General features: G+C 55.2%; 2 protein-coding genes across 2 annotated transcripts in view; one reads left to right on the top strand and one right to left on the bottom strand.

The window, feature by feature from the left end:
* SLC19A1 (solute carrier family 19 (folate transporter), member 1) overlaps window positions 1–11608 on the top strand; it is an 18068-nt gene extending 6460 nt beyond the window's left edge. The window contains exons 3-6 of the mRNA XM_008582880.1: window positions 58–250; window positions 3328–3469; window positions 10681–10962; window positions 11061–11608. Of these exons, the coding sequence (XP_008581102.1) occupies window positions 58–250; window positions 3328–3469; window positions 10681–10962; window positions 11061–11528 (1085 nt within the window). The 3' untranslated portion in view covers window positions 11529–11608. The remainder of the gene's footprint in view (window positions 1–57; window positions 251–3327; window positions 3470–10680; window positions 10963–11060) is intronic.
* Window positions 11609–13189: 1581 nt separating this feature from the next.
* The window catches only part of COL18A1 (collagen, type XVIII, alpha 1), a 71242-nt gene continuing 61642 nt past the window's right edge, over window positions 13190–22789 (bottom strand). The window contains exons 34-42 of the mRNA XM_008582879.1: window positions 22765–22785; window positions 22059–22212; window positions 21896–21969; window positions 20971–21099; window positions 19878–19910; window positions 17719–17964; window positions 16914–17111; window positions 16124–16239; window positions 13190–14941 (exon numbers count right to left, since the gene is read on the bottom strand). Of these exons, the coding sequence (XP_008581101.1) occupies window positions 14728–14941; window positions 16124–16239; window positions 16914–17111; window positions 17719–17964; window positions 19878–19910; window positions 20971–21099; window positions 21896–21969; window positions 22059–22212; window positions 22765–22785 (1185 nt within the window). The 3' untranslated portion in view covers window positions 13190–14727. The remainder of the gene's footprint in view (window positions 14942–16123; window positions 16240–16913; window positions 17112–17718; window positions 17965–19877; window positions 19911–20970; window positions 21100–21895; window positions 21970–22058; window positions 22213–22764; window positions 22786–22789) is intronic.

Raw genomic sequence — 22789 nt, 5'->3', positions numbered from 1 at the left:
CCCCCCGCCCCGCCCCCCCAACCCTCTGGCACGGCCGTGACGTCCCCGCCTCCTCAGGTGCCATCACGTCCTTCGTTGCGGGCTTCCTGCAGGTGCGCTGGGCACTGTGGTCGAAGCTGGTCATTGGGGGCGTCACGGCTTTGCAGGCGGGGCTGGTCTTCCTCATGTACAGAACCCACAACATCTGGCTGTGCTACGCGGCCTTCGTGGTCTTCCGCGGCTCCTACCAGTTCCTCGTGCCCATCGCCACGTGAGTGCAGGAGCGTGTGGGGGCGCATGGCGGGAGGGGCCGTGGGCAGGGTGGGATGGGCGGTGTGTTCTGCCCTCCGTGGGGGAGTGCCCCCAGTGCACAGCGCGTGACCCCTGCCGCAGGGGCGCCGCGGCCGGCCTTGGTTCCACCTCGATCCTGCACAGCCCCATCTTGGGTCCTCCCTGCGCTGCTGTGAGACTGTGGGCCTGGCTCTCCTCTGCCTTGGGTTCTCTCCCTGGGGACCTTCCTGCACTCCCTTCCCACTCTCCGCCCAGGGGTGACCCGATAGCTACCCCACAGCCCTGTGCCCCCAGCTTCTCCCAGCTCTCCCTGGTCCTGTGCCCTTGTTTCTGAAGTCCCGCCAGGGGGTCACAATCCCACCACCCATACCCCACCCGTTCCTGAGACTCCATGCAGGCTGCAGTGGTGAGTGTGCACCTGTGAGCATCCACACTCACTTCACACTTGCGGGGCATTCCCACCCCACGTGGGGGCGCGAGTACCAGCAGATGGTCCCGCCCCGCCTTCCAAGTGTTGATGGGTCACGGAGGTGAGCCTTACCAGGGAAGGGCTTGGGGTATACACAGGCTGGGGTGGGGGTGTGAGGGGAATCTGCAGGTAGGGTGGGCTGTGGATAGCTCTGTGGGACACATAGGCTCACCCCCACCTACAGGTACCTGCTTCCCTGCACCTCCCTTGGCCTTCCCACCTCCCTCCACCCTTCTCCCTCCCTGGAGGACTTTGGCCAAGGCTCACCTCTCTGGGCCTCACTCCACTGGGAAGATGCCTCTGCGCCCAGCCTCCTAGGGCTGCCTGGCTCCTCTCCCTCCCCACGTGGACCAGGCACCCTGGGGCCACCCCTGGCCATGCACCTATCAGGTCATCTGTCCCCTGCCCCTTCTGAGCTGAGAGCATTCTTCTGCTCCTGATTTCTGGAGTTGTTTCCTGAGCGTGGGATGGTGCCCTGATCCCCTGCCCATGTTGCCTGGACACACCAAGTGTGTTTGTTTTCCTGTTCCTTCTGAGCTGAGAGCATTCTTCTGCTCCTGATTTCTGGAGTTGTTTCCTGAGCGTGTGATGGTGCCCTGATCCCCTGCCCATGTTGCCTGGACACACCAAGTGTGTTTGTTTTCCTGTTCTCCATGTCTAGCCCACGCTCTTCAGGTGCAGAAAGCCTGGATTAAACTCAGCCTCCTTTCTGCCGTCCCAGCCACACTGCTGGGCTGCCAGGACTGCTTGCTGCAGGGGACTTGCTCCATGCCCTCTGTGCTGTGACCACCTTCCACATGCTTGCCCCTCATGGCCCCCAGGCCTGGCCTTCCTTGGACACTGGACATCTGCCTGGGCACAGCCCCCACCCTCAGCCTGTGAAGGCCCCAGAGTCTGTCAGTGATCAGGCTCACCTGTCAACACTTTGAAAAGGGCTTGGGGCCACCTGTTGGCTTTGCCTTGCCCTCACTTCGTCCAGTAGACGTTGCCTCAGATGTTTTTGCTAATTGTAAAAGTCAGAGGCATCTATTGCAAAAAACCAAAAATCAACAACAACAAAAAAAACAAATGCAGAGGAGGAACGCATAGAGAAGAAAACAGACGTGTACTCCTAGGGATCCACCGTGTGAGGGTCCAAGTCAAACAGACATAATTGGTCACACTTGGTAATGAGAGATATGCCTCATCAACGGTTCTCAACTAGTGGGTAAAGTCACTATTTCCAGTTTCTCCTGTAACAGACAACACAGATGAATATTCTTCTGCCTACCTTTTCTTTCAAAGTTTTGATAATGGCCTAGAAGGGGAATGGCCAGGTGAAAGGGTGCGTGCTTTGGAGGAGGGTTTCAGTACACACTGCAGATGCCTGCAGGCCAGGTGGGGCGCCCCCCCACACTCAGGCCGGCCTTGCTTTCCCTCCATTAGAGGGTGCGAACTCTCCTTTAGTGGCCACTTTGGATCTTTTGACTCTTCTGCTGGGATGTTATCTTTTCTTTATTTATCTGGAGTGTACTTATATCTATCACACGTGACTATATCATTTGACCATGTATTTTACAGTCATCCCCATGTTATGGTTTGTCTTTATTTCCACTCCGGTATTGTCAGAGCACCTTTGAAGAGCTTGGGGGTGCTGTGAGGGCTCTGCCTGGGTTGGCACCGCTTTTCCAGGTATTCATCTGTGGCCTGGCCTTGCTCCCGTCGACAGGCTCTTCTCCCCTGTGTTGGCTGCCTGGGGTCCACTCCTGTCCTGCGACCTGCCCATGCTGGCCTTTCCCATGCTCGTGTACCCCCTGCCTGCCCCCCTCTTCCCCAGCACCAGCATTGCGGTCATGCTCTGTAAAGGGTTTTTGGACATTTGTTTATTCTCCAGGGGGACTTAGAACATTTTTTGTTCAGTTGTTTTTTTTAAGAAAAAAAAGCACTTTGGATGTTTTCATTGGAACAGCACTAAAATGTTAGTTGCTCTGCAGAGGGCAGAAGCCTGAAGCGTTGTTTCTCTCTAGAGATGTGGTGCCTGCGTGTGACCAAGCTACGGCTGCTTCGTTCTCTAGCAATGACTTCTGTCTCTTCTGTTGCTTACCCCGCTTTTCTTGTTCTTCTGTAATTCTCCTTGATTTATTGAGTATTTTGTGATGAAGGACTTCCATTCCAGACTTTTCTGCCTATGTCCCCCAGGTTCTCAGGATGGTGATTTTCTGTGAATTTTGGGATGATTAAGACCTAGTTGTCCCAGAGTTGGCAGGAGATTTCCAGGCATGTTCACAAGCTTGCATTCCTACTGTTGGCATCTGTTGTACTGAGCCTGGAAGACGCGGCCCACATGGGCAGCCTGGGTGCTGGACTCTGGCTTGGTCTGGCATGGGGGCTGCTGGCGTGGTGGGTGGGATGTGCAGGGCACGGGAGGGGGCTGAGGGCAGGGCTGTGAGCAGGCTTGCGGCCTGGCCAGCCCTTGACTTGCCACTACTCCCAGTAGGTCTCTAGAGTCCTTGGGAGCTGCGGCAGCTGTGGGGCTTTCGCCTCTGTTCTTGCTTTCACCTCTTCCTTCCCCAGCAGAGTCTGATCTTGGTCTGCTCTTCCCTGCCCAGGTTTCAGATTGCATCTTCTCTGTCCAAAGAGCTCTGTGCCCTCTTCTTCGGGGTGAACACATTTTTTGCCACCATTCTCAAGACCGCAATCACACTCATTGTCTCGGACAAGCGGGGCCTGGGCTTCCCGGTCCACTCCCAGGTAAGTCCCTTTCTGGGCTCCCTTCCTCCAGGAGGGAAGCTACTCGTGGAGGTCCCAGCCAGGGCCTCCTAGTGACCTCCTGGTATGGGTCCACTGTGGGCTGGGGCACTACAGAGGGTGGCCAGGGCATCGGCAGCAGGACAGGAAGTAAGAAAGGCTGAGCTGGGCTCCCTCAAGGGAGCAGGAGCCTGTGTGTGGGCACTAGGTGTGGTGGGAATGACTGAGCTTCTGCCACCCACCGTGCCTGCCTGTGCTGCTTGCTCCTTGGCCCAGGTTTGTCCCAACTCCAATTTGACCTCTGTGGCCTTGAGCTCTGCAGATACCCCCAAAGCCAGCCTGTTTGCTAGTCACTTCTGAGGAGCAGCTGTTACCAGCTTTTGTGTATCCCCACTCTGGCCAGCATCAGGGGAAGGGAGGAGGTGTGGCCATGACATGGCTCTGTGCCTGCGTCATTACTGCTCAGCTGCTTGGGATTGCTTGTGATTCTCAGGACCTGGTGGCCCTGAGCCCTGGGTGTGTGACACATAAGCTTGCTCACTCAGGGGATAGTGAAATAGAGCTGCTGCGGTTGGTGGTGGCACACTGGCCCCACTCTGGCTCCCCATCCCTGTTCCCACTCCTAGGTAGGTTTTCTGGTGCTTCAGAGAAGAGCTTTGTGATTGAGGGACCCTTATGCATTTCATTTCTGGTGGTTTCAGCCAAGGCGGGATCTCTCGAAGAGAGCCAGATTTAGACAGATGGTGGCACAGCAGGAGGGATCTCGCCCTCATTTCTCAGTGGCTGCCGTGCCTGGCCAGTAGCTGGACAAATGCCCTCAGCAAGAGCCCTTGGCAGGAAGCCTTTGTCTACCTGAAGCCCAACTCTCCCTGGGCAGGAGAGCTGTCAGAACTAATGGGCTCCATTGAGGTGGCCTGACCCTCTGTGGGTGCCGAGTCAGCATAGCATTTGATGACCTGAAGCTCAGCACTGCGTATGGCTAGCCAGGAAGGAGGCACGGGGCAGGAGCTGGCATTCTGGTTACTTGGGTACAGACCATTTTGCTTGGAAACTTGCCTTGCGATGTTTGGAAATGCCCTTTGGGGGAGGATGGCTGATTTCTCGCTTTTAGAGGCTTGTTCTTCAGCTTGAAAGGGTCATGGAGGCCTGTCCACATAGGCAGGTGGTGTGGCCCTGCTTTTACAGAGCCCTCCAGGTGCACTTCCTGCCCAGCTGAATGTTGGGGATGGTCCAGCCTCACTTGGCCATTGGTTGACATGTCCAGACCCAGCAGGGGTGGATGAAACTTCCTTGTTTCCAAGATCTTCTTGGATATGCAGGAATGTGCATGCCTGAAGCTTTGTGTTGACTATGCATGTACCCAGGGCAGTCCAGCACCCTGGGAGGAGGCCATCCTCATCCTTGGACTCCCAGGTTGTCCCCTGCCCCAGACAGTAGAACCTGCGTGTGTGGACAGGCAGGAAGGGCCCTATCACAGAGAGACTCTAGGGAGCCTGGTGCGGCCCCAGACATGCTGGGCCTCACTCTCGGCCTGCCCATGTGGGCACTGGTGGGAACCAGGATGTAGTAGGCCTGGAGCTTGCCTGGGTTTGCTTGTTTTTTTAACTGAACTTTATTTTTTGGTAATTTTACATTCACATGAAGTTTGAGAAATGATAGAGATTCCTGTATGCTGTACCCTGTATGCTGTACCAATTCCTGTATGTTCCCCCAGTAGTCACATCCTGCAGTTCTCCAGCTCAGCATCACAGCCAAGCTGTTGACATACAGTTAAGATCCACAGCACAACATCCCCACATTCCATCTCTTGCACTGCCCTTCCATAGCCACACCCACTTTCCTCCTAGCCTCACCTCCTCTTTAACCCCTGATAACCACTAACCTGTTCTCTATTCGTGTATTTTGTTATTTCAAGAGTGTTATATAAATGCAAGTGTGCATTGTGTAACCTTCGAGAATTGGCTTTTTTAACTTGACATCATTCTCTGGAGATTTCTGCAGGTTGTTGCTATTGCAGTAGTTCATTCCTTCTTACTGTGGAGTTGTATTCCAAGGTATGGATGTTCCACAGTTTTTACTCTTCACCATTGAAGGACTGTGGGTTGTTTCCAGTTTGGGGATATTACACATAAAGCTGTTACAAACATTCTTTATAAGTTTATATGTAAATGTAGGTTTCCATTTTTCTGAGGTAAATGCTCAGAAATATAGTTGCTGGATCACATGGTAATTGCATGTTTCTTAAGAAGCTGCCTGCTTTCCTTTCTCATATGTATGCCTTTTATTTCCTTTTCTTGTCATATTGCACTGGCTCAAACTTTATTATATCCCTCTTTCTGCTTGCTTTAGATTTATTTTGGTCTTCTTTTTCTAGGTTCTTGAGAGCTAGATTATTGATTGAGACTTTTTTGTCTGCTTCAGTGTACATTTAGTGCTGTAAATTTATTCTCTCAGTACTGCTTTAGTTGCATTCCACAAAGTTTGATACACTGTATTTTAATTTGCATTCATTTCAGTGTTTTTTTTTCTTTTTTTCCTTTTTTTGGACTGGTAAGGGGATCACAACCCTCGGCGTGGTGTGGTCTGCACCATGCTCAACCAGTGAGTGCACCAGTCATCTCTATATAGGATCTGAACCCGTGGCCCCAGCGCTACCAGTGCTGCACTCTCCCGAGTGAGCCACAGGGCCGGCCCGTTTCAGTATTTTTTAATTTCCCTTGAGACTTCCTCTTGACTTATGCTTATTTCAAAGTGTGTCATTCAGTTTCCAAGTGTTCTGAGATTTTCCTATGTTATTAATTTCTTTTTTGATTCTATTTGTGACCAGAGAACACATGCTATATTATTTCAATCCTTTCAATTTAGTCGAGTTTTGTTTTATGGCCAAGAATATTGTCTACTTTGGTGTTATGGTCTGTGGACACTTGGAAAGACTGTGTATTCTGCTGTTGTTGGATGGAGTGTTCTACAAATGCTAATTAGATCCTATTGGCTGATGGTGTTGATTTCTTCTCTGTCTTTGTAGATTTTCTGTCTAGTTGTTTTAATCTTTTGAGAGAGGGTTGTTGAAATCTCCAAGTATAATTGTGTCTCTGTTTCTTCTTTCAGTTCTATCGTGTTTTTGCTTTACAGGTTTGCAGCTCTTTTGTTTGTTGCATACATATTTGTGATTGGTATGTTTCTTGATCATTATTTACTATCCCTCTCTGTGTCTGGTCATTTTCTTTTCTCTGAAGTCTACATACCTAATATTAATATAGCTATTCTAACCTCCCTTTGATTAATGTTTACATGATACAGGCTTTTCCATCCTTTTACTTTCACCCTGCTATCTCATTATATTTGGAGACAGTGTCTTGTAGATAGCAGGTAGCTGAATCATGTTTTTTAATCTAACACTCTGCCAGTCTCTGTTTTACAGTTGGTTTATTTAGACCATTTATATTTAATGTAATCATTGAAACATTAGGGCTTAAGTCTGTAATTTCATTTTTTATTTTCCATTTATTCTGTTTTTAGTTTCTGTTTTCTTTGATGTGCCTTCCAGTGGGTTATTTGCACATTCTTTGGAATCTTGTTTTATCTATTGTGTTTCTGAGTGTATTTTTTGGTATACTTTCTTGGTTGTTGTTTATATATCATATTGCCAGTTTGAGTGAAGTGTAGAAATGTTGCTTCTCTTTGTCACTTTATCCCCTCCCATCCCTGTTATAGTACAATTGTCAAGTATTATCTCTACATACCTTTAGAGAAAGACAGTGTTATAATTTTTACCATACCCATCAAACATAGTTTAGAAAATCCAAGAGGGGAAGGAAAGTTTATTTTATTTGCCCATAGTTTTGTCTACTTTGTTCTTTCTTCCTTTCTGTTGTTTAAAGTTTTCTTCTTTTATCATTTTCTTTCTGTTTATAGAACTTTTTGCCATAATTTTAGTGACAGATTCTTCTCTTAGTTTTCCTTCATCTGAAAATGTCTTGATTCCCCTTTGATTCCTGAAGGATATTTTCACTGGATACAGGACTTGGGGTACACAGGGGTTTTTCTCTCAGCGAGTGGAGACCGTGCTGCCATTTCCTTGCAGCCTGAATGATTTCTGATGAGAATCACTGTAGTTTGAATTGTTTTTCCTCTAAGGTGCCATTTTCCTCTGGCTACTTTCAGGTTATTTTCCATTATTTTTATTTTTAGCTTTTAGAAGTTTGAATATGGGGTATGTTGGTGTGATGGTGTTTTGGTTTGTCCTTTTTGGTTTGCTTAGCTTCCTGAATCTGTAGGTTTATGTTCTTGCCAAATTTGGGAAGTTTTCAGTACTTTTCCCTCAAATACTTTTTCAGTCACACCTTCTTACTCCTCTTTTTCTGGAACTCCCATGAAACAAATGTTAGATCTTTTGTCATGCAATCCCACAGGGAGTGAGGCTCTGTTCTGTTACACTTCTCTCTGTGTAACAGAGATGCAAAAAAGGTTTACTCAACTCAAAGCACCATGAATGCGATGAGAAGCCCAAATGGACTGCACCTTAGCAACTCCTCTGTTAGAAGGAGAAACTGGGTGCCCTGATTCAAAGTTAGCTTCTGTTTTTTATTGTAAAGACAAGGAAGTTTCACAAGAAAAATCAGTTGATTCAATCATTACAAAAGGACACAAAGACATGGGCAGTGTTACAAAAGTTATCTATGGCTAAGTATAGCTTAAACAATGGAAACTAGCAACATCAGTAAAATTAACAATGTGACATTCCAAAGTACAATTAGTGAAAAGCTAAGTTGGTGAAACTGTGATCATGATCTAAAGTATAACCTCTCCTTAAATGGTATAAGCAAAAGTTGCATTCTTAGGATAAAATCTAAGTATAATTATCTCTAAAGTTTCCACCAACAGACAGCTTGCCCCTAGCAAACATTTATTCACATCTTTCCCTTCAGCAATTCTTAAAATCTCTTAACAGGATCTGTATGGCAACCACCTGTTAGCTCTAAAATCATTAAAGTATATAATCCCATACCTAAGCAGTGATTAGAGTTGATTAGATGGGCTGTTGCCTGCTAGCCGTAGGCCGTTGCCTCTTAATCCAAGGATTTTTGCCCCATACGTATATTTACCTAAAAACCCCATTCTAAAAATCAAATGAGAATCAAGATTTCTAACCCTCCACACTGTTCATTTTTTTTTTTTCCAGTCTATATTTCCTGTTGTTCAGGTGGGGTAATTTCTGTTGTTCTGTCTTCCAGTTCACTGATTCTTTTCTCTGTCTCATCTATTTTGCTATTGAGACTATCCACTGAGTTTTTTTATTTAGGTTTTTGTATTTTTAGTTCTAAATTTTCTTTTTTATTTCTATTTCTTTGCTGAGACTTAATATTTTTTCATTTGTTTCCAGAGTGTTTGTCATTGCTCACTTAAGTATTTTTTTGGTGGCTTCTTTAAAATCTTTCTCAGTTGATTTTAACATCTCTGTCATATAGGGGTTTTTTTTGTCTATTAATTGTCTCTCATGCAGTCTGACATCTTTTTGGTTCTAAGTGTGCTGAGTGATTTTTTGATTGACATGCAAGCATTTAGGGTATCACCTTATGAGGCTCTGCATCTTATTGAAACCTCTGTTTTGTTTGGCTTCTCTTGACACAGCTGCAGCAGGGGAAGTGGGGGCGTGTGCCTCATTACAGCCAGGCAGGTGAGAGGCTCCCCACTCAGCCTTCATGGTTCCTGCAGGGTTGGTGAGGAGTTCCAGCTTCCCTTGTGGCCCCCTTGATGCCACTAGGGGTGGGGGCATTCTTGTTACTGCTGAGAGGGGTGAGAGTCTGGACCACTCAGCCTCTGACACCTCCCTGTATGAGGGGATGGGTGCACTGTTACTACCGAGTGGGGGTGGGTGGTCTTTACCATCCTGTGGGGGTGACAGTCTAGGCTTCCTTCGTGGACTCCGCTGACTCCATGGGGTTGGGAGTGTCTTGCCACTCAGAGGGGATGAAAGCTGTGGCTTCCCACTCAGCCCCATGGGAAGGGGATTCAGGGGCCCTCCTTCCAGCCTGGTGAGGGTGGGGGTCCAGGCTGCCCACTCATTCTTGCTGCTGTGGGTGGGGTGGGGCTGAGGTTTTCTGTGGTGTTTGGCAGGAGTGGAGCGGTTCCCTCTCACTGGACTGCCTCTTTCCTGGTCCTTTGAGAAGAGAACTGCTTTTGTTGGGGTGCTTTTTTTCTGCATCTATTGGCCTTTCCAGGTTGCTGGCTTCTTTAGTTCCAAAATATACCAGGCAAATAGAAAAAAACCCATGGTGGGAGCTCACCACCATGTCTGTGTCATTCCTTGGGTCCGAGGCCACCTTTCAGAGTCATCTTGCATGTGTTTTATGAGCAGTGCTCTGGGATTTTAGCTGTGCATAGAGGAAGAACAGGGAAGATAGTGTCAGCCTCTTGCTAGAAGAGAAGTCCTCAATGGTTCATTTCCTAGGTTTGCTTTAAAAATGAGCTTTACTAGCAGAGTGCCAGTGCTGGGAGGGGCTGCAGGGAGACCCACCTGCAAGCACAGAGCTGGCCAGGGCCCTGGGGCAGGGGGGCTTGGGTAGTACTCAGGCTGGGCTCTGAATTGCAGATATCCAGAGATCATTCCAGCTTCCTGGATCCTCTGGTCCCTCGCTGGTGTCCTGGGGATGTATCTAGTCCCTCCTGCCCCCTGGTGGCCATGAGAACCAGGAGAGACGTTTGCGCTGCTGGTGTTGGTTGCGGCTTCAGCCACCCATGTAGAGAATGGGGCTCAGTAAGCAGGGCCGCCAGGGTCTGGGGCTGTGGGAGCAGGGCCAGAGAGAAGCAGGTGTCTGGCTGCCCTCTGTGGGTGTCCTTGACCCTCTCCACCAGGTAGAAAGTTCTGGCACTCACAGATGTCCTCGAGCTGTCTCAGCAGCCTTAGCCCCACAGAGTATGAGCCTTGGAAGCAGACCGTGGAGCCACACAGATGCAGGACACGTGCTGGGGGTCTCCCAGCTAAGCAGTGGGATCCCCCATGGGGCAGGGCCAGGCTGTGGCAGGAAGGGGGTGGGTGTGGGTGTGGGGTGCCATGGGGCCTCCTCCCAGGGCTGGCCTCTGACCTCATACAGTGTCCTCTGATGGCCTCTGAGCAGGAGGAGGGATAGCCCATGAGCAGGTGTCACGGGGCAAGAGGGGGAACATAGTGGCTGGCCTGCCCCACCGGCCTCACCCGGGCCTCTCTGTTCCAGTTCCTTGTCTACTTCGTGTACTTACTGGTACTGTCCGCCATCTACTTCTTGGGGGCCATGCTGGATGGCCTGAGGCACTTCCAGCAGGGCCTCCACCAGCCCTTGCCCCCGGCCGAGGAGCTGAGGAGCCCCATGGAGGAGAAGACGGCACAGGCACTGAGCGTGCAGGACGGGGGCCCGGGCAGCCTGCAGCCCTTGGCTCTGCCGCTGCCCCCAGAGGACAGTGCATGGACTGTGGAACCAGCCTCCAGGGAGCAGAGCCAGCTGCACGAGTCCAAGGCCTGACCTGCCCAGCCTGCTGTCCCCTCCCCAGCCCAGCGGACAGCTGGATTCCTGACCCCAGAGGCAGTCCCTCCCATCTGCGTGCCAGGGCCTGACCGTGTCTGGGCCCTGATGTCACAGACTCGGCGCGTCCCCAGGCTGCCTATCCTGGTGTCAGTAAGCTGGGTTTCTGGTGTTGTCTGAATTCTAGTGTTCAGAATGTGAACCAGGGACTCATGGGGCCTTGGGTGCCTTTGCAGCGACACCAGGTGTGTCATGGGCCACCTGCTTTAGCCCAGAGGGGGCCTCCATTTGTCCCAACAGCTCTCAAGCACCCTGTCTTCAGCCTTACTCTTCCCCGCTGCTGGGGACAGTACCTGGTCATGCTGACCCCGAGCCAGCCGTGTGGGCTTTGGTTGCCTGTCCCTTGCCTGAAAGAGACTGTGGTGGGGCTTCCCGTGGCCCCCACCTGCCTTCACCCCACTGGGGAGGCTCGAGGCAAATCCTGCCTGTCCCTGAGGGCTGGCCAGGTGGCTCCAGGACAAGGGTGGGAGCCCAGATTCACCAGGCCTGTTGCTAAACTGTGACATTTCCAGTTGTCCCTAGGTGCTTGGGTTTTTGAACGGAGACTTTTTTTTTAACCGATAAAACAAGGAACCACACCTGGCCTCTCTGTTTGTCTGAGGTTGGTGGCAGACATGTCCCCATCAGGTGGATGCGAGGCTCTGGTCCCTGAGGCTGGTTCTTCCCTCCCATCCTAAGGGCCACTGCCAGTGCCCTCTGTTTCTTGTTTTCTGTTCCTGAAGTGGGTTAATACTGATGTGCAGGCCTACTGAATGTGCTCACAGCTGGTGCCAGCCAGAGGACTTGTCCCATGTCCCCATGGATATGCTGGCCCCAGTGTGAGCTGGGCTTTCTTGGAGCTGGGGAGACCCATGGCCAGCCTGGGGCAGCACCTCAGGGCCCGAGCTGTTCTCACTTCCCTGTGAGGTGTAAGAGAGTGTGTGATATGAAGGCTTTTCCCAAAGTACGTTAAACTGTGCACCGAGTGTGAGAAGGTTCCTGATTCTGGCCCTGCCTGGCTGGTGTGTGAGGACTGGTGGCTGGTCAAGAGGCCAGGAGAGGGATCTGGCCTTCTCCCCACCAGCCACAGCCAAGGACCCACGCCAGGGCCAGGGCCCTTGAATATAGCCCACCACCACCAGCCCCAGTCCGGGACCCTCTCCCTTGGGGGCAGCTGTGCAGCCTCTGTGCTGGGTGTGGTCCTGGTGAAAGGCCAGGTTCTCAGACCCAACTCAGCAGGGAGAACTAGAGACAATTCCTTACTGGGAGGGCCGCTGCAGCTGGCTGTGCCCCAGGTCCCCCAAGATGGCCCGGTGCATGGGGCATCTCAGGGCACTGTGGGTTGAGGATCGAGCAGGAGGCTGCATGCGGGGGACGGGTGGAGTCACAGCTGCCAGGGGCATTCCACAGGCCCCACCACAGCCACCCTGTGACCCCCTGGGAAGGGAGCAGCATCATCCCCTATCTGGGTATGGGGATCTGGCAGGAGGTGACCTGGGGCCTGGCCTGGGCCTTGAGCCGTGGGAGGGGGTGGAGCATGACCATCCCTGTCACCCTGTGCTCACTGCACAGCCATGAACCTCGGGGCCCCTAACCTGCAGTGCATTCACCAGGGGGGCCTCTCCCTGGGAGAACCCTCCCCATCAGCGTCCACCGCCCCCCCCACCCCAGGGCACCTGTGCACCCTGCACTGGCACCAGAGGCTGGCATTTGCTGCTCCCAAGCCAGCCTCCAGGGCAGGCATGGCACGCTGTGTCCGGGAGCAGCGAGCCCCTCAGGGTTGGGTGCCCAGTGGAAAGCCCAGCGGGGCACAGCAGCTTGCAAACAACACAGGCTCTGGGTCTGAGAGGCCACAGTGCACACCCCCTTCCATGGTCTTGGAGTAAGAGCCTGTGAGGATCTCTGGCTGCCAGCAGAGACCCTAGAGAGGAGAGGTGTGGGTGCCTGTGGCATCTGTACGTCTGCCTGGCACATCCTTGCTCACCTGTGCACATCTGTGCATAGGCGCATGCACACCCTTGTATATCTGCGTGTATACACCTGTGCATATCCACATGCACTTGAGCACACCTGTGCTTCCTCAGCAGGACCCACTAGCTTGGCAGTCCAGAGGCACAAGGCTCCCAGGACTCATTTTGGATGGTTTTGCCCTCCTTGTGACAGTGAAGGCTGCGTGCAAACCAAGTGTCAGTGCAAAAGGTCCTGTTTATTTGGTGCCTGCTTGAAATGGCCTCACATCACACAGGGTTATGGAACAGCCCCACCGGTTTTGTCACAGTCCTCAGATGGCAGGTCCTGACGCCGGCATGTGCTGGCCCTGTGCGCACACGTCCCTCCACGGGACAACTGATGCTCTTGTGCAGATGCTGCCGGACTTGGGGGGGTGACTGGGCCTCAGTTGCATCCTGGTGGCTGTTCCACCTGCCCACTGTCCCTGAGATGCCTGCGTGCACCCATGTCCCCTCAGTGGGTTTTCCAGGCAATAGTTGATGACTGCCCTGTGTCCAAGGCCAGCTGTCCATGTGCTTGTGGGGACAGAGTGGTGGGCCAGGGGCTTACACACAGCCCTCACCTGCTGATCTGCCCTGTGCACATGGCCTTATCCTGTCCTGGCACTTGGCTGGGCAGGCCCCTAGCTGGCTGTGAGCCACATCCTGGCCAGGAGCTCATGGCTGTCCCCTTCACCACCAGTGGTTACCTGAGCCCTGCAGATGTAAACCAAGGACCCCAGCGATTTTGGTGCAGGGACCTGGGCTCAGCTGGGGTTCCAGGACTCGCTCTGGGGCAGAGCAGGGTGGCGTCAGTGTTGGGAACCCACAGCTGGAAAAGCAGCCCTGGATGTGGGACAGATTGCTCCCACGCCCTGACTCATGGGTCCCTTAAAATTCCACCAGCTCTGGATACGGCCTCACTGGTCACTTGAGAGGCCAGCACAGGGCTGGGAGACAGGACCCACAGGTCAGTCTGGGGACAGCAGTGCACAGCCAAGCCTGGCTGCACCCCAGGCCCTCACATGGCATCGGGGGGTGGACCGAGCTTGGAAGCCTGCTCCAGTTTGGGGGGCGGGGGGGCAGGGTAATGAAAAGAGGCCAGAGGCTGAGGAGAGGCGGTGCCCCTTGCCCGGTGATGTGGGCCGTGCTGCTGCTCACTGCTTCCTGCCTGGGCAAGGTCATGCCCACTCTGCTGCTGGCAGACATTGGCCAGGGCGAGATGCGCTGTGGTGCCAGACCCCAGCACACTATGTGCCTGGTCTGCAGACTGGTCTGGATTTTGTGCACGGAAGGGTACCAAGCACAAAACTGAGTCAGTGCCTGTTGGAATCAAGGGCCCTCCACAGCACCGTGGGAGGCCCAGAGGAGCCTGTGGGTCTGAGGTGAGCACAGCTTCCCAGAGCAGGAAGTCCCGGAGCTGCATGTCGCTGAAATCCAGCTGAGGTCAGCGCCCCATGTGGCACAGGGCGGGCCAGCAGGGCTCATAGGTCAGGCAGGGGAGAGATGGATGAAAGTCTCAGCATCAAGCTTTTTGTTTTAAACTTTTTAAAAAATACACTCTTTGGCTTCCTTTTATTTCTGAGGATTACATGAAATGTGAACTCTATAGGAACGTATCCCAGTCGGTCCCCCTCCCCGGGGTGCTGGCTGGATGCTCCCTGCCCTGCTGTGGGGGCTCCTCCGCTCCCCTGCACCTGTCCTCCTCCACCTGCTGTCCAAGCCAGCAGAGGCCCTACTTGGAGGCGGTGGTCATGAAGCTGTTCTCGATGCACAGGACCACATAGGCATTGTGGCAGCTCGCGGCTTTCTGCTCCAGCAGCCGGCCTGCCAGCAGCGAGGCAGCCTGGCCCGTGGCTGTTGTGGCCTCTGTCCGCCACGTCTCACAGTAGCTCTCTGTCAGCCTGCGCCCGCTGGGGTCTGAGCCATGCCACACGCTCTTCTGAGGCCTGCAAGATGCAGTGGCCATGAGTCACACCCAGACCCTGCTCCTCCCTAGGCAGAGGCAGGCACTGGCCATGAGGGCCACATGATCTGGAGTCCCTGCTGGCTGTCTGTCAGAGAGGGCTCCACCTGCCAAACACCTGCTGCAGAAGGTGAGGAGAGTTGGGGCCTCAGCTTGGGCCTGGGCAGGTAGTCTTGGGGGCTGTTCCCTCCTGGGCGGGATGAACCTGGCCCTCAGCAGCCCTTGCTTAGTGAAGGCATCCCAGTGCCATCTGGCCAGGAACAAGCTCCACCGGCCTGGGGTCCGGGCTTCTGGCCAGCCCCGTGGACCTGCTCAGTCCTGCCTGCACTCTCACATGGGGACCGAGGAAGCCCTTGGCAGGTGCATTTCAGCTGCTGGCCGGGGATCAGGCACCTCCAGGGAGGGGCACACTTGTCCAACCCCAAGCCACCCTTTTAAAAGCATGAGCATTGGGGAACAGGCATCCTCATGCCTGGCGAGTGGAAGGACATCTGGCATGAAGACTTTGAGGGCAGTTGGCAGTTCTGTCAGTATTTTATATGCATGCATGCTCCGACTCAGAATTTCACTCTGAGGAGCGTATTCTACAGAATAAATCACTGTTGTGATGTTTACATGGAGACAGTGGCATTGGTTAACTCATCACAGGCGCCGTGGAGCCTGTCAGCGTGGATGAGAGGGGCACCTAAGAGAGTTCTTAGAACCACATTGGATGTTTACATGGAGACAGTGGCATTGGTTAACTCATCACAGGCGCCGTGGAGCCTGTCAGCATGGATGAGAGGGGCACCTAAGAGAGTTCTTAGAACCACATTTTTTTTTTTTTTTCCTTTTTGTCTTTTTTCATGACTGGGAACGGGATCGCAACCCTCGGTGTTGCGCCCGTACCGCGACCGGCAATGGGATCGCAACCCTTGGTGTCGCGCCCGCACCGTGCCCAGCCAGTGAGCGGACCGGTCTCCATATGGGATCCGAACCCTCGGCGGGAGCGCCACCACGCTCCCAAGCGCCGCACTCAACCGAGTGCGCCACCGGGCCAGCCCAGAACCACATTGTTTTTGAACATACTAGCTCCCGAGGGCTTTTCACTGTTTTTTATGCCCTTGAGTACGTGTACTGGGGTGACCAGGTGGGAGTGGGGAGTGATGGGCACATGGGGACCTACCAGGCTGGGTGCCTTAGGACGTCTCTGCCATCAAAAGAGAAGATGCGGGCCCCAGGCTCCAGCTGGCCCTCGGAGCCTGAGAACAGGGCCTCCCAGTTGGGGAACAGCACCTCATCCTGCAGAGGAAAAACGGGCCTTGTGGGGGCTTATCCAGTCCCTGGTCACGTCCTGCCAGAGGGACAAGTGCTAAGCAGGGCAGGGCCAGCCAGGCAGCCTCGGCAGACCCCGAGAGGCCCCACAGACCAGAGCTGCATGCTGGGCACGGAGGGGCTCCTCAGCTGAGGCAGAGGGACCCCGTGCCCCTAATGCCAGCCTGTCAGGATGCGCTGGGCCCACACGCCTTCTGTGTCTAGCCCTGGACCTTGGGGTTTGCAGATCCACTGCTGTTAGTTCTGGGGAGTGCTGGTGCTCCCAGCATGTCCAGAAATCACAGCCTAATTGATGAAAAGGAGCCACAGAATAAAGCCACATGGGGGGCACCGTGGCAGAGGGTACAGGCTGGATGGCACTGATGGTCCGAGGGGTGTCTCCAGACTCCAAGCTTGTGTATGGGGACCTGCTGCTCTTGTAGATCCTCCATGTCCTCCTGGCCCTGCCTCAGTGGCCGGTGGTGTAGGAGCCCCTGAAACAATCTATCTGGGAGGTGCTGCTAAGGGGACCGGGCTGTGTGGGGGACTTCATGGGATGCCTTTGGGGAGGTGGCAGCCTCAGGGATGCAGAGGCTCTGGCCGGGTTCTTGTGGCTGCCTGCCCGCCTGGTGCCACCTGTGCCCACAGGACAGCCCACCCACCTTGAGGTTGACGATGGGCACGGCTCCGCGGTCCGCGCGGCGCACAATGCTGTAGAGGTCCTGCAGCCGCGAGGACAGGAAGGCGCGGAAGGTGCCGGCCAGCCCCACAGCCCGTGCCTGCTGGAAGCACTGGAAGTCGGCCCCGCGGATGCCACGCATGCCGCCCGATAGCGGGCTGTTGAGTGCCACCAGGTGGAGCTGGGGGGAGAGGCCGCAGCACGTCAGGGGCTGCGTCACTCGTTGTCCTCCCACACCTGAACTGGGTCCCCGAGGCCCTGGGCCCAGGTGACCACCTGCGGACAGCTCTGCAGGCCTCCCGCCTGGACCCCTCAGTCTGCCGCAGCGCAGGTGATTGTGGGTGCTGTGGACCCAGCAAGCAGCCCCCCTCCCCCATGTGGCCTTCCAGGCCCCATTCCACAAGCAGACGAGGGTTAGCTCGGCCCATCAAATCCAGAGCAGCTGGTGCCAACCCCTCCCTGCCCTTATCTGCACCAGCCTTGTAGGACTGAGGCTGACCATGGCTCCTGGCCCTGTGCTGTCCCTGCCATCCCACTTCCTCCAGGACGTGAGCAGGGACTAGCCTCAGAGGCATCTGATTTTCATGGATGGCCACTTGGACACCAGAGGGCAGGACCCAGGCCGGCTGACGGCCACCACAATTGGCCCTGACCAGGCAGAAGCCCACCTGCAGCCCCCAGGCCTGGGGACCCTCCCTGACAGCCTTGGGGGGGTCTGGGTTCTCCTTCCCCACTGCCCTGAGTGCTCAGAGGCCAGGCGGACATGTGCCCACTCTGGGAGCACTCACCACCGGCTGGAAGTCCTGGTGCGTGTGGGTGGGAATGCCTGTGGGGCGTGCTGGCTGGAGGTGCACATAGGAGCTGTGGTGTGGAGCTCCGGGGTAGGGCTGGGGCTCTGGCAGGCGAGGGGGACTGGCCAGGATGTCGTCCGCCCTCCAGGGCCGTGCTGTGGAGGGGGGGTGCTCCCGCCGGGGATATGGGTTGCTCTCATGCAGCCGCACCACAGGGGGCTGCAAGGCGGCCACTTCATTGTCCTGCAGATGGAGAGGCAGACAGTACTGTGGACGGGGCTCCTGCACCCCATAATTCCAGCCTGCCCGAGCCTGGGACATCCTCCCCCATCCTCACTCCCCTTTGTGCTCCTGGATGGAGGAGGTGGACTTCCAGATGGGGAGCAGGGAGCTTCACCCCAGACCCTGGGGGTACCCTGTGGGTGTTCAGGGCAGGAGCAAGCACGGGGAAGCCCACCAGTCCATGAGGCCTGCACTGGGGGGATCACCTCTGCTCAGGCACCCCAGGCTCCACTGCATGCAGAAGCTGTGGTCCTCACCAACCACATCCCCTGACCTGCCGCTGCCTTACTGCTGCTCAAACCCGGGACCCTGATGCTGACCCTCAGCTCCTTAAGCCTGTACTCCAGTCCCCCTCAGAGAAGTGACCACCACCTTAAAAATCCCAACCCAAGCCCCCACCCCACTCCTAATCCCCTGATTCTGCGCCTTTCCCCCATAGCACTGAACACCTCACACACCACGATTCGCTATGCATCACCTATACTTAGACTGCTGCCTCCCCCATACAACATCAGCTCCACAGGGCAGGGCATGTCTGTTATGCACAGCTGCACCCCATGCCTACAGCAGCACCAGTGAATGAGAGAGGCTGTGACTATTTACTGATGAAGGAATGAATGAGTGAAAGAACAGACTTGGCTGAACCCCATGACTAGACAGGCTCACGCTGAGCCCCTGACACACAATACTTAACACAAACCATGTTCCTGACCCTTTTAAGAAGTCCTGACATCTGCTCAAGGAGGAACCTACAACAGTGGGATGCAGCACTTTGGAGATCTTAAATATTTCCACCCACTCTTAAATATTTCCACCCACCCACCCATTCATCTACCCACCTAGCCATCCATCCACCAATCCACCCGTCCGTCAATCTACTCACCCATCCATTTATCCATCCGTCCACCCATGCATACATCTATTCGTCCATCCGTCCATACATCCATCCCCCATCCATCATCCATCCAGTTATCTACCTGTCCATCCATCACCCATTCATCCACCCATCCATCCACTCATCTATCCATCCACTCATCATCCACCTATCCACTCACCCCTCACTCATTTATCTGCCCATCCACCCACCCATCCATCTATTCATCCATCCATCATTCACCCTCCCACCCACCCATCCATTACCCAACAATCCACCCATGTATTCAGTTATCCACCCACCCATCTGTCCATCCATCCACACCCATCTACCCATTTGTGCATCATCAATTCATCATCCGTTCACTTATCCATCCATCTGTCCATCTATCAGTCCATTTATAAACCCCCATCCCCCAACCTCCCACCCATCCGTCCATTCATCTATCCTACACCCATCATCCATCCACTTATTCATCTGTCCATCCATCATCCATCCATCCACTCACCCATCCATCCGTCCGTCCGTCCATCCGTCCATCACCCATTCATCATCCATCCACTTACCCGCCCATCCATCCATCGCCCATTCATCCACCCATTCACTCATCTGTCCATCCATCTCTCCATCCATCCATCCACACATCCATCCACTCACACACTCTAGAAGTCATCCATTCCTGTGCCTGGCACTCTGGATGAAGCAAGACAGACAGAGGAGATGTGGGTTTTGGCCCCAAGGAGCATCTACCCCAAGGAGAGCGATAAGCTGCAGACACAGGTGGGGAAGCAGAGGAACCAGCACCCTTGTGAGCCAGCGCTGGGACAGAGGCACCCCTCGCGGTCTGCACACCTCCCTTCTGCAGCAGGGGCCGACTGCAAGTGACATACACTTGGCTCCAGGACCAAGTATTGTTCCAGATGTGAGACTGTGCATGCCTTCGTGTCCTGGATGCCCACCCAAGTCTCTGACCATTGTGCAAAGAACAAACGCTCCTTACCGACCCATGTGGGAGTGGCACCCGGGCTTCCAGCTGGAAGGAAACAACAGGGATTACTATAGCCCCCGACACAAGCCAGCACCAAGGCACCCAGGGCACCCCCCACCTCCAGCAGCCTCGCTCCCAGCACCGGCCCTCCCAGCATGTGTTCACTGCCTGCACCGCCATCCTCTGCCTCTTCCTGCTAGAACTGAAGCCCCTCAAAGTCGGGCTGGCTGCACCCCAGTGCATACAGCAATGCTGGTGCACAGTGGGCACCTCAGAATCTTCTGCTGACACCACAGCCTCCCCAGCCAGACAACGGCACTGGAGCAGGAGGCGCTGTCTGTGCAAAGGAATGGGGCTGGTAATGGAGGGCCGTCTCCCGGCAGGTCAGGGCTGCGTCGAGACTCAGATCCACCCAAACTCCATGGTGTGAGAAGCTCCCAAGGACGGAATAGGCTATTTCGGGGCACCAGGTTGGCCTTTACCCATCCTCACATTTGCATACAAAGGACAAACCTCTCCTGGGCACCAGGGAGCCCTGGGTGTGTCCCACCTGCCTCAGAGCAGGCTCACTGCTGCTGCAGCTCCTGCAGCCCAGCTGGTTCTGGGACAGCAGAACAGGGCTGGCCGTGTGCTCTGGAAAGGGCCAAGGCCGGACAGGGCGACCCCAGGTGTGTGTGAGGAGCCAGGCCCTGGTTTGAGTACAGGTGCTGTGCAGCACAGGACCAAGGGTGTACATCACAGTGGCATTTATAACACTGTGCGGAGAGGGGCACTGCCCCCGCAGCCGCGGCCATGCTGGGGAATGGTGCCCAGACGCTGCACCCCGCTAGATGGCATCTTGTCAGCAGGAGCGCTGTCGCTGTCTGTCTTAACATTCACTGCGTTGGCAGCACCTGGGAGTCCGTTTGTTTACTTAAAGTGGGAAGGCCACTTTCCATAAAGCTAAAACTGCTCCCAAAAGTTTACTAATTTTTTAAAAAAGTTATAAAACAAAAACTGTAAGGAGAAGTGATGGCCGGCCCACTTCTGTCCTTCCTCTGGCCATCCTGTGAACTCTCTGCCCCATGAGGATGGAGGCAGCACCACTGGCCACCCAAGAACTCACCAGCACCTTCCGCAGCCCATTGCGGACCCGGACGTAGAGCTCCTCTGTCTCAGCCACAAAGATGAGCCAGCCCTCGGGCACGTCGGGCAGCTGGTCCAGCATGGTCTGGAACGTGGCCCAGACCCGCACCTGCTGGAAGCCCAGAGCCAGGTGTGGCCCCTGCTGCCCCAGGGCTCGGGGGAGTGGGGATAAAAGCCCTGACCAGACCAGCAGGCCCTGACCCGGGTGCAGCTCCAAGGGGGGCTGGTTTGGACGCCTCAGGGTATTGAGAGGGAGCACGGGGCTGAGGGGCTGCGTAGCACACATGCCCCTGCTGTGGTCTCTGTCATTCTTTAAGAGGCCACCCCCAGGAGGGCCTGAGGCATTACCTGTGAGCACCCATGGGACCCAGCCCACCTCCCGTCCCCTGGCCTCTGCACAGTGGACCAGCCACAGAAGGGGGGCTGGTTTGGACGCCTCAGGGTATTGAGAGGGAGCACGGGGCTGAGGGGCTGCGTGGCACACATGCCCCTGCTGTGGTCTCTGTCATTCTTTAAGAGGCCACCCCCAGGAGGGCCTGAAGCATTACCTGTGAGCACCCATGGGACCCAGCCCACCTCCCGTCCCCTGGGCTCTGCACAGTGGACCAGCCACAGGGAACTTCCCAACAGGCCCGTCCTCCTCCCCGGGCCCATCCCAGTCACCCCCAACCCCCCAGCCCCCCACTTCTGCTTTGGAAGCCACGCCTCAGGGCTCTCTGTGCATCTGCCCATGGAAAGCCACCCCAGCACTGGTGTCCCTGTGGGGTCCCCAGAGGATGCCTCTGAGGCAACCCCTTCCAGCCCTCTGAAGGGGGCTGCACAGTGAGGGTCTGACGGGCCAGGGTCCGTGGAACCGGCCTGCGGCTTGGGGAGGTGGGCACCTGGCCAGCTGCCTGGATGCTCACCCCTGAGGAGGCGCCCATGGATCCAGGGGGTCCCGGGGGACCAGGTGGGCCAGGTGGTCCAGGAACACTGATAGCTACAAGAGAGAAACCAAGGTGGGAACACAGGTGCTGAACGGGTGTCACAGGGGGAGGTTCTGCCCAGGGCCCACTGCTGCCGACTTACTCTGCCTGTGAGGGCCGGGAAACGAAGGGGGCCCTGGGGGGCCAGGGGGGCCTGGGGGCCCAGGAGCGCCCTGGCGCCCTTCATAGCCAATGCCAGGTGGTCCCTGAGGTCCAGGTGGGCCGGGCTGGCCCCGGATGCTCTCTCCCTTGGGACCCTAAGGACAAGGACAACATATGCCTGCCATCACCCACATGACCTAGGCTGGGATGAGCACTTGCTGGGCTGGGGCTGCAGCCACCAAGGGCTCTGAGTGAGCGCGGCCTTCAAGCCCAGGGTCACCTCCCTGCCGCAACACAGGGTCTGGGAAGCCCAGGCTCCTCCCACACCCTCACCCCTTCATGGGGGTGGGATCCCAGGATGTAGACTAGGGCACCCCCCCAACGACAGTGAGGGCCCCCAGTCAGAAGCTGGGCCCAGGGCTCCCTGGAATCTTCCAGGACAGATGAGGCCCTAAGCCCTGAGGGGCTGGCCCAGCCCTGGTCGCAGAGGCGGACAGGATGCAGCACCAGCAGGAGAGCAGGCCCTGAAATGCAGGGTGGGGGCGTCTTGGGTCAGCACCCATCCTGGGAGGGACACAGAAGTGTAGCGACGGGGCTGCTGGGGCCACTGGTCTCGCAGGGCGTGGCCTCAGCTCCTGGACCCAGGATCCCGGAGATATGGGGTCAGGTGTGGACACCTGCAGGCCAGCCCCGGGACCCAGGCTTACCGGAATCCCAGGGTAGCCTGGGGGG

The sequence above is a fragment of the Galeopterus variegatus genome, unplaced genomic scaffold (assembly GCF_000696425.1).
Source record: "Galeopterus variegatus unplaced genomic scaffold, G_variegatus-3.0.2 Scaffold2751, whole genome shotgun sequence".
NCBI lineage: Eukaryota > Metazoa > Chordata > Mammalia > Dermoptera > Cynocephalidae > Galeopterus > Galeopterus variegatus.
Note: the sequence above shows the minus strand (reverse complement) of the source record. Positions and strands in the feature narration are given on the sequence as shown.